The 15,477-nt window shown below is 40.9% G+C and overlaps 1 protein-coding gene across 3 annotated transcripts in view; it reads right to left on the bottom strand.

Annotated features, from left to right (window-relative positions):
- Positions 1 to 15,477, bottom strand: part of LOC126826991 (urease subunit alpha) — a 37,314-nt gene that overhangs the window by 2,881 nt on the left and 18,956 nt on the right. For all 3 annotated transcript variants that reach the window (XM_050556143.2, XM_056102156.1, XM_050556142.2), the window contains exons 10-22: positions 14,178 to 14,258; positions 13,562 to 13,648; positions 12,485 to 12,610; positions 11,669 to 11,731; positions 10,866 to 11,074; positions 9,629 to 9,748; positions 8,600 to 8,681; positions 7,209 to 7,453; positions 6,028 to 6,142; positions 3,947 to 4,036; positions 3,075 to 3,173; positions 1,598 to 1,697; positions 339 to 445 (exon numbers count right to left, since the gene is read on the bottom strand). In XM_050556143.2, the coding sequence (XP_050412100.1) occupies positions 339 to 445; positions 1,598 to 1,697; positions 3,075 to 3,173; positions 3,947 to 4,036; positions 6,028 to 6,142; positions 7,209 to 7,453; positions 8,600 to 8,681; positions 9,629 to 9,748; positions 10,866 to 11,074; positions 11,669 to 11,731; positions 12,485 to 12,610; positions 13,562 to 13,648; positions 14,178 to 14,258 (1,524 nt within the window). The remainder of the gene's footprint in view (positions 1 to 338; positions 446 to 1,597; positions 1,698 to 3,074; positions 3,174 to 3,946; positions 4,037 to 6,027; positions 6,143 to 7,208; positions 7,454 to 8,599; positions 8,682 to 9,628; positions 9,749 to 10,865; positions 11,075 to 11,668; positions 11,732 to 12,484; positions 12,611 to 13,561; positions 13,649 to 14,177; positions 14,259 to 15,477) is intronic.

The following is a 15,477-nucleotide window of genomic DNA, read 5'->3' as shown; positions in this document are numbered from 1 at the left end:
GCTTTAAATATTGTGATATTTAGTTTTTAATTTTTAAATATTCAGAACTGTGATAATTGCTTTTATTTATGCATTTAAATATTGTTTTTGTTTTATAATTTAGCCTGACTAATATATTTCACTTTATGTTTGGTGCTGATTGCCTTTCAATACCCTTTCATTTCATTCGTTTTCTAGTAACAGTTTCACCGAATGTATTTGTATCCAGAATCCATTCTGTGATCCCAAATCCAGAATTAGAATCCATTGTTTTTTGGGTATCGAATCCAGTTTCAGTTTAACATATATTCTTTTTGTAGCTTTTCAAAACCAGATACATCGCGGTTTTTGGTTTTTACCTGAGATACAAATACAACCGACTGTCCACCGATAGCTTTACCATAAGATCCAAACATCTTTCTTTGTTTTACTGGTTCTGGTGTTGGTATGGAAGCATTCGGCATACCTATTATAATAAAACAACATATTATAATGTAACAACCTATTATAATATACAACATGATATGTGCAACATAATATAACAACCTATTATAACATACAACAGAGTATCACAACCTACTATACTATACAACAGAATATATCAACCCATTATAATATACGACAGAATATAACAACCTATTATAATATACAACAGAATATAACAACCTATTATAACATACAACAGAGTATCACAACTTACTATACTATACAACAGAATATATCAACCCATTATAATATACAACAGAATATAACAACCTATTATAATATACAACAGAATATAACAACCTATTATAATATACAACAGAATATAACAACCTGTTATAATTTACAACATATAATAACAACCCATTGTAATATAAGAACATATTATAATATACAACAGAGTATAACAACCTATTAAAATAGACAACATAATATAACATCCTATTATAATATCCAACAGAATATAACAACCTAATATAATATACAACAAAATATAACAACCTATTATAATACACAACAGAATATAACAACTTTTATAACATACAACAGAATATAACATCCTATTGTAATATACAACAGAATATAACAATCTATTATAATATACAACAGAATATAACAACCTATTATAATTTAACCTGATAAGGACATGAATTTGAGAAGGATAAATTAAGAATGGTTTTATCAGTATTTACAGAGATGAACTGAACATTTGACAATATAGGGTATTACTCATTACTAGAGGGGGTTGAATGGCCGAAGGGTTAGCGTGTGCGCGCCGCATCATAAGGTCTGTCGTTGAGTCAACTTGCGTGGTTTCGATTCCCTGGTTGTACGTGACAAGGAGTAAGATCACCTGTCCAACCTCGTGGGTTTTTCCCGGTCCTCCGCCCCCCAACTGCTAAAGACCTCTACGCCTAGCAAATTATTGAAATAAAATTGAACCATATATGTTAGTCCCGAAATGAACTAGTTTGTGTCCACTGGACGTTAATCTACATAATAGGACAATGGCTTCACTATCTACGGAACCAAAGTTTCTACCCGGTTGGCATTCAAGATCAACTTTCTGTTTCCTCTTGGGACACATAAAAATGTGTTAGAACTAGAATTCAGAGTTCTATTCATGGCAACTTACCCATTTCTGCCATAGCTATTTGTCCACCTTTTATAATAATGTTGGGCTTTGCACCAAAAAATGCTGGACTCCAAAGGACCAAGTCAGCTAACTTACCAGTCTAAAACAATATTAGAGCATAAATGTATATTCATGACATTCAGATCAAACTTCATTTTACAATTTGATTAAAACACAGATCCTATTTCGTTACGTTTTATATAGTTCAAAATTTCATTTCACTTGTCTTTTTTACACTAGGATCTGGGAGAGTTGTTATATAACCCGCGTTCTGGTTGATTTGAGGGATTAACCGTGGGCATCCCTCAAGAAACATCAACACTGATTGGTTAATCAACTGTCTGACGTCACAGGGTCAAAAGCCGCTCGTATGACGCCCGACGCGACCTTCCACTACAGCCGGCCAGATCTTCATGTAGGAGTGTAGGCCATCGAAAGTATAAAAATACGAAACGAAATATCGATCTGTTTTTATATCAGATTGTTCATTTTAATCATGAGTTGGTATTAGTTTGCTACGTCATACACGTCAGGGAACCACGGTGACTCAGTAAGGCGCTGGCTCTCTAACAAGGAGGTCCAGGGCTCGATCCCAGTGTTGGCCTTGAAGGTTTCCCAGAATTTTCCAGCGTGGTGTCCCGTTGTCAGGGGTGATGGACCGTTGACATGGAAAGGATCAGCATCTAGCTGGCGTGCACATAAAATGTCCTTGATAACACACTGTGTGGCACATGTGCGTCCTTATTAGCCGAAAAGTAGGACGTTAAACAACACTTTTCGTCACTCTAAATATGTGTTTCTTCAATCACGTCTCCAAGTGATTATAATGGCTACGCCCCACGAGAGAGGCGTTCAGTCGGTGCGCCGTCCCAGGGCCCATAAGAGTCTATGGGGCCCATGAATATCAAAGTTCAAAATTGAATTTCATTGATCCTTTGAAGCTTATTACTGCTCTCTACTTCAGCAGTCCCTAACAATAAACGATTCCATTTAATCAAGTCATGGCAAAGATTTCTATGTAAAAATTAAATTAGGAATCTGTTTATAACCCTTTCTATGTATTTAACCATTTAGTGATATATGTAATATTTTATCTGGAATTTATACACCCCTTTAATGATATATGTCATATTATAACCTTTTCATCACATATTTAAAATTATATCTGGAATGTATATATCCATTTAATGATACATATAATACTATAACCATTTCTATCACATATGTAAAATTATATCTGGAATGTACATATCCTCTTAATGGTATATGTAATATTATAACCATTTCTATTACACATGTAAAATTACACCTGGAATGTATATATCCCTTTAATGATATATGTAATATTATAAACATTTCTATTACACATGTAAAATTACATCTGGGATGTATATATCCCTTTAATGAAATATTTCATATTATAATCATTGGTAAGTAAAATTGGTAAACGGAAATATTGTATTTAAGATAAACTGACCTCAACTGATCCTATTAAATGGCCGAAACCATGAGCCAGAGCTGGGTTTATAGTATACTTGGCTATATATCTCTTTACACGTTCATTATCATTGTCTCCCTATAACAACAAAAATAGTAGACACCATTACCATTGTCTCTCTATAACAACAAATCGGAGACACCATTATCATGAAAATGACGAGAGTGCACAGTCTGGTCCGATTTGCCATAAGTGCTTCAATCTTAAATAAGGTAGCTAGATTTAGGCTTGACTCTCAGCCAGGCCCGAGGACCCGCCTCGGAAAATAGACACATCGCCATTGCGTGTAGGGGCTAAGGGTTACCTTGACATGTTGGGACTATGTCAGTCGGCAAACCTCAGCAGATTCCTATACTCTACACCTAGCCTCGGCTGTGTGCGGTAAATGTACCAACGCCTATACAATTGGGATGCGGCACTGGTTTACTTATTACTTTAGGAAAACTTGCCGCTTTTAAAAAAAAAGTTATCAAAATTGCGTCGTTCGAAGCGTGCTTAGAATTCTCAGTGCAAAGTTTACCTTGTTTGAAGTAAATCTGATAAACTTGAAAGATGAACAGCTTCAGACTTTGAAATATTTGTATGATAAAACATTCTTCAAAGGCGTCGTCATGGGCAACGACGTTGGTAATCTGGGAACTTGAAAGTTCCAATGGCGGACTTCGTGATACAGCCGAGGCTAGATGTAGGGTACTGGAATCTGCTGTGGTTTGCCGAGTGGGGGCTATGTCTTACCGTGACGTGTTGGACAATGTCTGACCTTGACGTATAGGGCTATGTCATACGGTGACGTGTAGGGGCTATGTCTTACCTTAACATGTTGTAGGGGCTATGCAAGGGCCATGTCTTACCTTTTCTTCTTTAAGTTGACCGCGGAATAATTTCATTTTATCAGCCGTTTGCCAATTTCTGGTTACAACTTCGCCTATTCTACCCATTGCCTGTATTTAATATAATATAATTATAGTTGAACCTACTCTACTCATTGCCTGTATTTACTATCCTACCGGGTGGGGGGCGGGGGGTGGATGGCCGAATGGTTAGCGTGTGCGCACTGTATGATAAGGTCTGTCATTAAGTCAACTGGCGTGGTTTCGATTCCCAGGTTCTACGCGGCAAGGAGTTGGATCGCCTATCCAACCTCGTGGGTTTTCTCCGGGTCCTCCGGTTTCCTCCCACTGCTAAAGAACCCTACGCGCAAGCGAATTGTTAAAATAAAATTGAACCGTGTGTTGGTCCCGAAATGACCTAGTTTGTGTTGAGTGGACGTTAAAGCCCATTTCTCACTCTAATCATAATCAAACACAAATTAACTCTAGTATGTTTCCCAAAGCTCAAAATTTACCAACTCAATGATATACATGTTTCAGCAACGGCCAATGTACCGACGCTAGTATTGATATTTGCTCTCAATACATCCAAGCGTACAATTTACTTGACGTCACCACTAACAAACACTGAGATTTTATTAACAGGTCGCTTCAGTTAAGGGGGGTTGGATGGCTGAATGGTTAGCGTGTGCGCGCTGTATCATAAAGTCTGTCATTGAGTCGACTGGCGTGGTTTCGAATCCCCGGTTGTACGTGGCAAGGAGTAGGGTCGCCTGTCCAACCTCGTGGGTTTTCTCCGGGTATCATACGGTCTGTCATTGAGTCAACTGGGCTGGTTACAAATCCCCGGTTGTACGTGACAAGGAGTAGGGTCGCCTGTCCAACCTCGTGGGTTTTCTCCGGGTCCTCCGGTTTCCTCCCACTGCTAAAGACCCCTACGCGCAAGCGAATTATGTAAATAAAATTAAACCATATGTTAGTCCCGAAATGACTTAGTTTGTGTCGAGTGGACGTTAAACCCCATTTGTCTCTCTCTCTCTCGCTTCAGTTAAGCGGCCAGTCATGGGAATTCCCTTGAGTGGCTGCGTAATACAGATTCTACTGTACTGTTACATCTGTTACCGTAGTCAGTTTGACAAATGGTGGAGATATATGTGAATGACAGAAATGAAATGGGGTTTAACGTCCTACTGTTCTGCTCCGAATTGGGCTATGAGGGAAATTTTGCCCGAACAGCAGCACTACGGCCTACTCTTATATGGAATTCCAACTGTCAAGGGATCTTTTAGGTGCACGCCAATACACACGGGACCTCGGTTTTTCGTCCCATCCGAACGACTAGACAGCTGTCCTTGTCAGGCCCTCCGTCCTGCATCACTGACAAGTTGGGACCCACGCCGGATAACCTGGATGAACTTTCTCGGCCAATGCAGGGATCGAACACCCGATCTCCAGGCTAGCGAGCCAGCGTCTTACCCACTTAACCACGTGATCCCCTTGTGAATGACAGGATATTGTGTTGAAAATAGAATAATATAAATAAAGATCATTTAAAGGACAATATTGGTGCCAGTCATTATCACATATGTGATAGAACTGGTTAAACACGTTCCAAATATAATTTTATTACAGAGATCATTGCTACGATGGATGGGTAATCAATGTTTCAACAATAGGAAGTGACGAACGCAAAAGGAAAACACGAGTTATCCCTCTATTATAACTGACTGAATTGACGGGTGATAACAGGTACATGGGCGAATTTCTGCTCACTAATAATTCCTTCGAAGACCAAAAGTTGTTGTATGGGACTGTGAAAGGATATCTGACAATTCATAAACAAAATTGACTGTCACTAGATAAGAGAACATGAAAGAAAAATAGAAAAAGTCCCTTGTTAAAAATGGCGCTGAAATGCACCATGGTAACGGTAAAATGTTTATTTTGTCTTAATTACTGGATATGAGAAGCCCATCTTTCCCCCGTAAAATCACAACATCAATGTTGATTTAAATTGACAAATAATTCGTGTTTTCAATGTCGACGATTTTGGATGATATTGAGTAAGAGACTTAGCTACTTTCATCTACGGATGGAGATACCTGAGAATCGGACGCCATCATACTAATGGCGCCCATATCATGTAGAATATCTTCTGCGGCTATCGTCTCATCTCTAATACGAGATTCAGCAAACGCTACATCTTCTTTTAGGTTCCTGGAAAGTTCGAGATAGAAACACAATCTGATTAAAATATAGAAGAATGCCCGGCTTCGCTCGGGGGTCAAAACTCCGAAACCGGAAGTGGTAGACTAACGCCACCTGGCCTATGTTACTCCCCGGTCCGAGTTACCAATATACCCCAAATTTCAGACTCGGGGCAGACGTAGTGTAGCCGCTAACCCCGAACAGACCGGCTTCGCTCGGGGGTCATAACTCCAAAACCGGAAGTGGTAGACTAACGCCACCTGGCCTATGTTACTCCCCGGTCCGAGCTACACCTATACCCCAAATTTCAGACTCGGGGCAGACCTAATGTAGCCGCCAACCCCGAACAGACAGACAGACAAACGACAGTCACAAATATTAGTATAGATATTTCGTTTCGTTTTTTTATACTTTCGAAGGCCTACACTACATGTAGATCTGACCGGTTGTAGTGGGAGGTCGCGTAAGGGTCAGACGTGCGACTTTTGACCCCATGGTGTCAGACATTTGAGTAACCAATCAGCGTTGATGTTTCTAGTGGGTTACCCACAGTTCCGTTTACCCACGCCCAAAACTCGCCGTAACAGAAACTAAAGAGAGAGAGAGAGAGAGGGAGAATTTAACGTCAACGCAACACAACCAAGGTCATTTCGGGACTAACATATAATTCAATTTTATTTCTTTAGTAGTGGAAGAAAACCAGGGATCTAATGATGCAATGTGCAAGCGTTAACCCCCACCCCACCCCCGCCGCCAAAGGAAAGATTACAGATCCATTCCTTCCAATAAGGAATGAAATCAAGTGAAGGCAAATATGGTTTAACGTCCCACTTGTGGTCATCAACCGGGCTAATGGAGACATGATATAAGCCATACATTGTCACAGGGGAATTTTGCCCGAGCGTTTCCGTCTAATCTTTTACGTGCATGGGACTTAGGTTTATCGTGCCATCCGAATGACTAGTCCCTTGACGGGCTATCCACCCCGTACTACTGGCAAGCGAAAATAATGCAGGGTAGTTAGCCAGCGCCTTAGGCACTGCGCCACCCCCAATTAAACAATAGATGTACGTACTTGTTCAAATGATGACAGACCATTAACATGTCTAGATGTTCGTCTATAGTATTTATAGTATACGGTCTGGTAGGATTCGTGCTGGAAGGCAGAACATTCTTCACACCACAAACTCTAATTATATCAGGAGCATGGCCACCTCCAGCACCTTCTGAATGGTAAGCATGTATTGTACGACCCTTGAAGGCTTCTATACTCTGTTCAACACACGATGACTCGTTCAACGTATCGGTATGGATCATAACCTAAAGAAATGAAATGAAATGAAATGAAATGGGGCTTAACATCCTACTGTTCTGCTCCTAACCTGGGCTAACGAAGACGGGCATACGCCATACAGTGTGCTGTGAGGGGAATTTTGCCCGGAGAGCGACGCTATGACCTTTTCTTATATCGAATTCCAACTGCCAAGGGATATTTCACGGGCACGCCAATGTGTACATGGGACCTCTGTTTTTCATACCATCCGAATGACTAGGGAAATCACGCTGGAAAATCCCTATGACCTTTCTCGGCCAACATCGGGTTCGAACTCGCGACCTCCAGACTAGCAAGCCGGCATCTTACTCGCACAGCCACTGTGGCTCCCAAACGAAAAGACAAATGAAATAAGATTTTTAAAAGTCTTGTGGACACTATTTTTACCTATATTTTATTAAATGGTTACTTGTGGAGATTTTGTCGAGATCATCGCGTTTCAGCCTACTGTCGTGTACACGGCTGAATGTCGATTTCCAACCCATTCGAATGGCCAAGAACCCATTCGAAAGGCCAAGTACAGTTTTTCCGTCGGCCCAAAAGGCACCACCCCTGGCTTGAAACGCCGGGATTCGATACAGGGACATTCTAGTCAATAGTTCAGTTCAATATCGTACTGCTCGACCAGCATGGCCCTTAGAGAGAGAGAGAGAGAGAGAAATGGGGTTTAACGTCCACGCGACACAGACTAGGTCATTTCGGGACTAACATATGGTACAATTTTATTTCAATAATTCGATTGCGCGTAAGGGTTTTTAGTAGTGGGAGGAAACCGGAGAAAAGCCACGAGGTTTTTTCAATTTGCGGACTCTTTGGAACATTCTACATTCCAAACTGTTTTTTACGTGACACAGGCCCGTAACTATTGGGGGGTGGGGGCCTGCAAAAAGTTTCGCCGCCCCCCTTCCCCCCGTGAAAAAATTGTTGACCATAAAAACAATAGATATACATTGTCCGTCAATTTTACAGCACCCCTGAGAACACTTCCCTTCCCTCTCGTTGCTCTGAGCTAGTTACGGCCCTGGTAAAGCATGTTAATATTTGGTATAATGACGTTGAATAGACAAATAGGGTTGTCTTTCTATCTGTCCATTATACAAGGGAGCATGAATTAGAGGTCATGATGATTTTACCTGAACGTCATATATTTCTGCAACACGTAAACACGTGTCGATAGCAGACGGTGTTGTTCCCCAGTCTTCGTGTAATTTCAATCTAAAATACAAAACTCGAGCTACATTATGTATATAAATGAAATGAAATGAAATGGGGTTTAATGTCCTACTCCGGCGACTGGGCTAATGAAGACGGGCATACGCAGAAATGTTTCGGCTATCGTCCGCCGGAAAGAAATTGTAGTACTTGCTAAAAGTGAATTAATTGTTCGATGAACTTTGAAAACTGAACGAAGTGAAGCGGGGTTTAACGTCCTACTGTTCTGCTCTGAATGGGTTAATGAAGACGGCATACGCCATACAGGGTGCTATGAGGGACATTTTGTCCTGGCAGCAGCACTAGGGATCTTTTACGTGCACGCCATACATTATGTATATATTTTGTGCATCAGGGGGTGGACATAACTGTGAGAAGGGCAAGCTCGTGGGCGCGGCCACCAGAAGAAGCTTTCCCGTAGTTCAGGGGTCCTTTTTTTAATTTGGGGGCCCTTTTTAGTCTTGTATTTACGTATTTGATGGACTGGTATGGCGGCCACATGCTAAACTGGTAGTACACGCTAGAAACACAAGGATATACCCTAGAAAGCACCATTTACAGTCAGTTTAAAAAAACCCAAAATTCTCGAGCCCGAGGTGGAACACTCACGGGGTCAGCGATTGGGTCATACTGCCACCCAGTCGTCCGTTATGTGCATATACATATAGTATTACCAAACATCATGATACATGGGCAATATAAATTTGGAAGAAAACCATCTGATAGACAGAAGGGTCTAATGCCAAAGGTTCAGTACCACGCTCTTGTGTTCAAGCCTTCTGATGAATTTCTGACTGGTTTATTATCTACAGTCATGAAATTTTCAACTGACACAAGACCGCAACCTTGTCTTTACTGGACACCCCCAGTTCCTGCTACAGGTTTGGGCACAAGCCTAGTTTAAACCTAGCAATGATTATTTCGATAAATCTTATACATTGGTCCTTTACCCAATCGCTCCAGCCAAAATCTGTTCTTTTAAGTCAACAGCTATTCCCGGTGCTGATGTATTGCCTTTACCAGTGAAACCAAAATTTAAAGGAAAAGCGTCTGTACTTTGAAGCATGTGTCTGAAATTAAAACGTCAATTAGGAGATGAAATGGCGGTTAGCCTTACGCCATGCAGTATGCCACGAGGAAATGTCGTCTCTGACAGCGACCGCCAGATGTAATCTATTTTTATCATGACACCGACATGGTTTTGTCATGACGTCGACAAGGTTTATCATGACGGCAACAGAGTTTTTATCATGACATCGATAAGGTTTTATCATGACATCGAAACGGTTTTATCATGACATCGACAATGTTTTATCATGCCATCGGACTGGGTTTTATCATGACATCGACAAGGTTTTATCAGGATGAGACGGATTTATCATGACATGACAAGGTTTTAACATGAAGTCGACAAGTTTTATCATGACGTCGACTGGGTTTTATCATGACATCGACAAGGTTTTATCAGGATGAGACGGATTTATCATGACATCGACAAGGTTTTATCATGAAGTCGACAAGGTTTTATCATGAAGTCGACTGGGTTTTATCATGACATCGACAAGGTTTTATCAGGATGAGACGGATTTATCATGACATCGACAAGGTTTTATCATGAAGTCGACAAGGTTTTATCATGACATCGACAAGGTTTTATCAGTATGAGACGGATTTATCATGACGTCGACAAGGTTTTATCATGACGTCGACTGGGTTTTATCATGACATCGACAAGGTTTTATCAGGATGAGACGGATTTATCATGACATCGACAAGGTTTTATCATGAAGTCGACAAGGTTTATCATAACGGCGACAAGATTTTTAACATGATATCGATAAGGTATTATCATGACATCGATAAGGTTTTATCATGACACCAACATAGGTTTTATCATGACATCGAGATGGTTTTATCGTGACATCGAGGCGGTTTTATCATGACGTCGTAACGGTTTTATCATGACACCAACATAGGTTTTATCATGACATCGAGACGGTTTTATCATGACATCGACATGGTTTCATCATGACGCCGACAAGGTTTTATCATGACGCGACAAGATTTTTGTCACGATGCCGACATGGTTTCATCATGACACCGACAAGTTTCTATCATAAAATCCACATTTTATCAAGGCATCCAACTTGATTTGTCACGACAATGACAGTAAAAAACTAGACATACTTGATATGATTAGGGCCTGGTGTACATGTGGTAGCACAAGTACCAGTAGCTGGACCAGTTCCTCCACCAACTAGTGTAGTTATACCAGCAGCTAAAGCTTCTCTAGCAAGTTGTGGACATATAAAATGTACATGTGCATCAATAGCACCGGCCGTTAATATCAACCCTTCGCCTGCTATGGCTTCAGTACACGCACCAATAATTAGATTCTGTAAACAGAAATTGTTAACAAAGAAGTTCTATAATTTTTTCACAGCACTCAGAATGCCCTACAGGTGATGGTTGGTTTTGCGTAGTATTTGAACGAATTGTCAGACTTCCCATGTCTGTCCAATACGCGTTACACATGGCAAACGAGAACACGGCTTAAACGGTTCACTCCCATTTCGACTACGTCCCATTTCGACTACAGCCCATTTCGACTACAAATTTTATTAAGGGTACCGCTTAAACTACCCTTATGATCGTTCTTGACCCTTTCTTCACCGTGGCTACGCTCCTGTGCACAATATAGAATGTTAGTGTAAGAGTAAATACAGGTGGACCACACCACACACAAGCAGATACACAAGAGACAAAACCCATGGACACCACACACATCAGACACGGACATTGTAAAAAATATAGCCGACACAGGGCACATCACGCACGGACATTGTAAAGAATACAAATTCAAGTGAAAGAAATTGGTGGAGGGGGGGGAATGAGGGTGGGGGGACGGGGAATGAGGGTGAGGGGGATGGGGAATGAGGGTGAGGGTGTAATCAAATGATAGGTCTGTCACATGTTTATACTAGGCTTACTTTATCAACACCTTCCATGACATCAGGATTTCCAGCTTTCCCTATTCCAACAATTCGACCATCCTACATAAATATAAAAAAACCAAACAAACATCAAAAATAGAATATTACCCTACAAACATCTAGAAACACCGAATCGACTGTTTCCTCATATTTTAAGTTCATGGATAATATCTCTGAATGAACAGCGAACGGTCATACGAATAATATCACTGATCTAACAGCAAACAGGGCGGAGTGGTCATACGAATAATATCCAGTGGACTGGGAGAACTATGGGTCAAAGTTTGGTCACTATGATGAATAAAAACGGCAGAAAAATATTTTGCCTATTTTCGCTGAAGAGAGAGAGAGAGAGAGAGAGAGAGAGAGAGAGAGAGAGTTTAACGTCCACTCAACACAAACTAGGTCATTCCGGGACTATCATGGTTCAATTTTATTTCAAAAATTTGTTTACCGGTAGTGGTCTTTAGCAGTGGGAGGAAACCGGAGGACCCAAAGAAAATCAACGAGGTTGGACAGGCGATCCTACTCCTTGTCACGTACAACCAAAGAATCAAAACCACTTAATGACAGGCCTTAAAATTTCACGCGCACGCGTTAAAGCACTAGAACCCTCCCTAGCAAATCGGGCTAATGAATCAAGCAGTGTCCTGTGAGGGAAATGTTTTCCAGACAGTAGTAGTTTCCACCTATACTCCGTCGAATTCCATTAATCAAGGCATCTGCTTCGGCTTTTTGTTCCCTCCGACAGACTAGACACTAGGACGTTTTAAGAAAGTGCTGGGGTATATAATATATGAGAAACTCGTTTACCTTGATGCCAACATCAGCTTTTATGATACCAGTTTTAGCGTCTATTATCAAAGCATTAGTAATGACAGTATCTAATACTTCCTTACTCGATCTGTTGGCAGCTTGACCCATTCCTTCTCGTAATACCTGAAATCAAACCAAATCCAGGTGATTCATCCTTTCCTTCAACGATAGATGGACAGTACACTGACAGACATTGTCAAGTGACATAAATACGAGCAGACAGTGGTCTGGATTAATGATGTGGAATGGGGTTTAACGTCCTAATGAAGACTAGCATACGGCATACTGGGTGTTATAAGGAAATTTTGCCCATACAGCGGCGGTACGGCCTCTACTCTTAATTAGATTTCCAATTGTGCCAGTGATATATCCGATTTTTCGTTCCATCCGATGTACCGGATCCTCCATGCTGACACAGGAAAAATAGACTGAAAAATTCCGAGGAACTCACGACCAAAATCGGGATTGAACCCCTTACTTTCATGAGCAAGTGTCATACCCAAGGCAAAAGCCATCGCGGATCCTTTTCGCAAAATCCGAATAAAAACGAATATAAAATTTGTGTTCAAAAATAATAAAAGAATACCGTTTAAACTAGTTAAAGAAATTAAATGAAATGAAATGGAGTTTAACGTCCTACTGTTCTGCCCCGAACTGTGCTAATGAAGACGGGCATACGCCATACAGTGTGCTATGAGGGGAATTTTGTCCGGACAGCGGCGCTACGGTCTACTCTTATATCGAATAGAGTTTAACGTCCTGCTGTTCTGCTCCGATCTGGGCTAATGAAGACGGGCATACGCCATACAGTGTGTGAGTATGAGGGAAATTTTGCCCGGACAGCGGCACTATACGGCCTACTCTTATATCGAATTCCAACTGTCAAAGGATCTTTTATGTGCATGCTAATGTGTACACGGGACCTCGGTATTTCGTCCCATACGAACGACTAGACGGCTGTCTTTGTCAGGACCTCCGTCCTGCATTAATAGTTAAAGAGTATAACTTTTAGTTACTGACTATAATTATCTCTGATTTTATTAGATTATTAATTCGTATTGGTTCGAAACTCACCTTACCACCACCGAAGGTACATTCATCACCATAAACTGTAAAATCTTTCTCCACTTCAATGAACAAACTCGTGTCTCCTAACCTAATCTATATAAATATAATATACTCTATAAATATACTATCAACATTTTGTATTAAAGACGTGGGGGGGGGGGTAAAATGTTACGATTGTTGGCTCTAGCACAATTCGTCCCTGAACAATTCGTCCCCGGACAATTCGTTACCAGCAAACTCGTCCTTGAGGACAATTCCTCCCCAGACAATTCGTATCGGGAATATTAGTTCCATAGGACTATTCATCCAATAGGGCTATTCGTCCTGGGGACAAATTATCCAGGAACGAATAGTCCCAGGGGACGAAAAGTCCTACGGGACGAATTGTCCGGCAACGAGTTGTCAGGGGACAAATTGTCCCGTACCCACGGACCCACGGTTGTTGTATGAAGCCTTACCTTATCACCAGCAGTAGCATACTGCACCCAGTGATCTATCTACATCATATCTCGAGAGTACCTGTTCTCAGGTGGAGCTAACTGTAGTCAGACAGCCTAAGTTTGGGATGCAGTAGTAGGACCATACGTGGTTAGAATGTTACGATTGTTATATGAAGCCTTACCTTATCACCTGTAGTAGGACCATACGTTCGTGCATATAAACCATGAGATATAGTAGTTGCTCGAATAGGAAGAACCTCTTTCTGTAAAAAAAATTATTTTATTAGCAATATACAATCTAGAAAAACACAGATTGAACACACACTGGACAACCAATCTTGTGCGAAACATTCCGAGGGAGTTGGGATGCGGAGTTGGGGTGTGGTGTGGAGTGCACTTTCCTACATTCCGGCAAGATGGTCAAGGATGGAAAATTAATCTAAATTAACCAAAATCCTTCATAAACAACCTTGTTATTAAAACAGCCATATTTCTGTTAAGTTAGCTCGGTGTTGGAAATATGTTCGTACTCGTGGACCTTTCGCATCGGTACGAAAACGAATACGAAAACGAAAACGAAAACGTCACCGATTCGTGTGTACCTGTAACATCAATCCGTAATGAGTGTTCGGCCACTGAAAAACGTTACGCGTATGGAGCTGGATTTAGTAGGTATGCAAACGAATACGTTTCTTGTCTCATATAATGAATTTTCCACCATTTTTCGATGCTTTGTGTATATTGTTGATTGTGTAGAGTTCGTAGAATGTGCTCAAAAGCAATATTCTACTTGATTTGTTGTACATCTGCCAAAAAATCGATTGAAAACTTTGACTTGACCGAGAAGTTCATGGAGTGGAAATTAACGCCATCTAGCTATTATCTTACGTCGGATTGCGAAACCGCGTGTTAGAGGATACGAAAACGTAAACGAACATATGTTCGTTTTCGTACCGATGCGAAAGGTGTAAAAATTTGGGCAAATCGACCAGCTTGTCTTTACTATACAAGGGTCTGGAAGAGTTGTTACATAACTCGCGTTTTGGTTGGTGTGAGAGATTAGCCAATGAAACGGGTTGTTGTAGTGAGTTCTTGGCATGCGATGCACGGAACTGTGGGTATCCTACTAGAAACATCAAAGCTGATTGGTTAATCACATGTCTGAGGTAATAGGTTCAAAAGTCGCTCGTATAACCTATGACGCGACCTCCCACTACAACCATTCAGATTTTCATGTAGTGTAGGTCATCGAAAGTATAAAAAAAACGAAACGAAATATATATCTGTATTTTAATCAGATTGGGAACAAATTTAATACAAATTGAAAAAAATGTATTGAAGGCACCATGTCCACCATACTATTACACAACTTTTATAGGGGGGGTTGGTGACCGAATGGTGAACACGTGCGTGCTATATCATACGGTCTGTCATTGAGTCAACTGGCGGGGTTTCGATTTACCGGTTGTACGTGACAAGGAG

The sequence above is a fragment of the Patella vulgata genome, chromosome 7 (assembly GCF_932274485.2).
Source record: "Patella vulgata chromosome 7, xgPatVulg1.2, whole genome shotgun sequence".
In the NCBI taxonomy this organism is placed as follows: domain Eukaryota; kingdom Metazoa; phylum Mollusca; class Gastropoda; family Patellidae; genus Patella; species Patella vulgata.
This window is presented reverse-complemented; position numbering and strand designations above follow the sequence as displayed.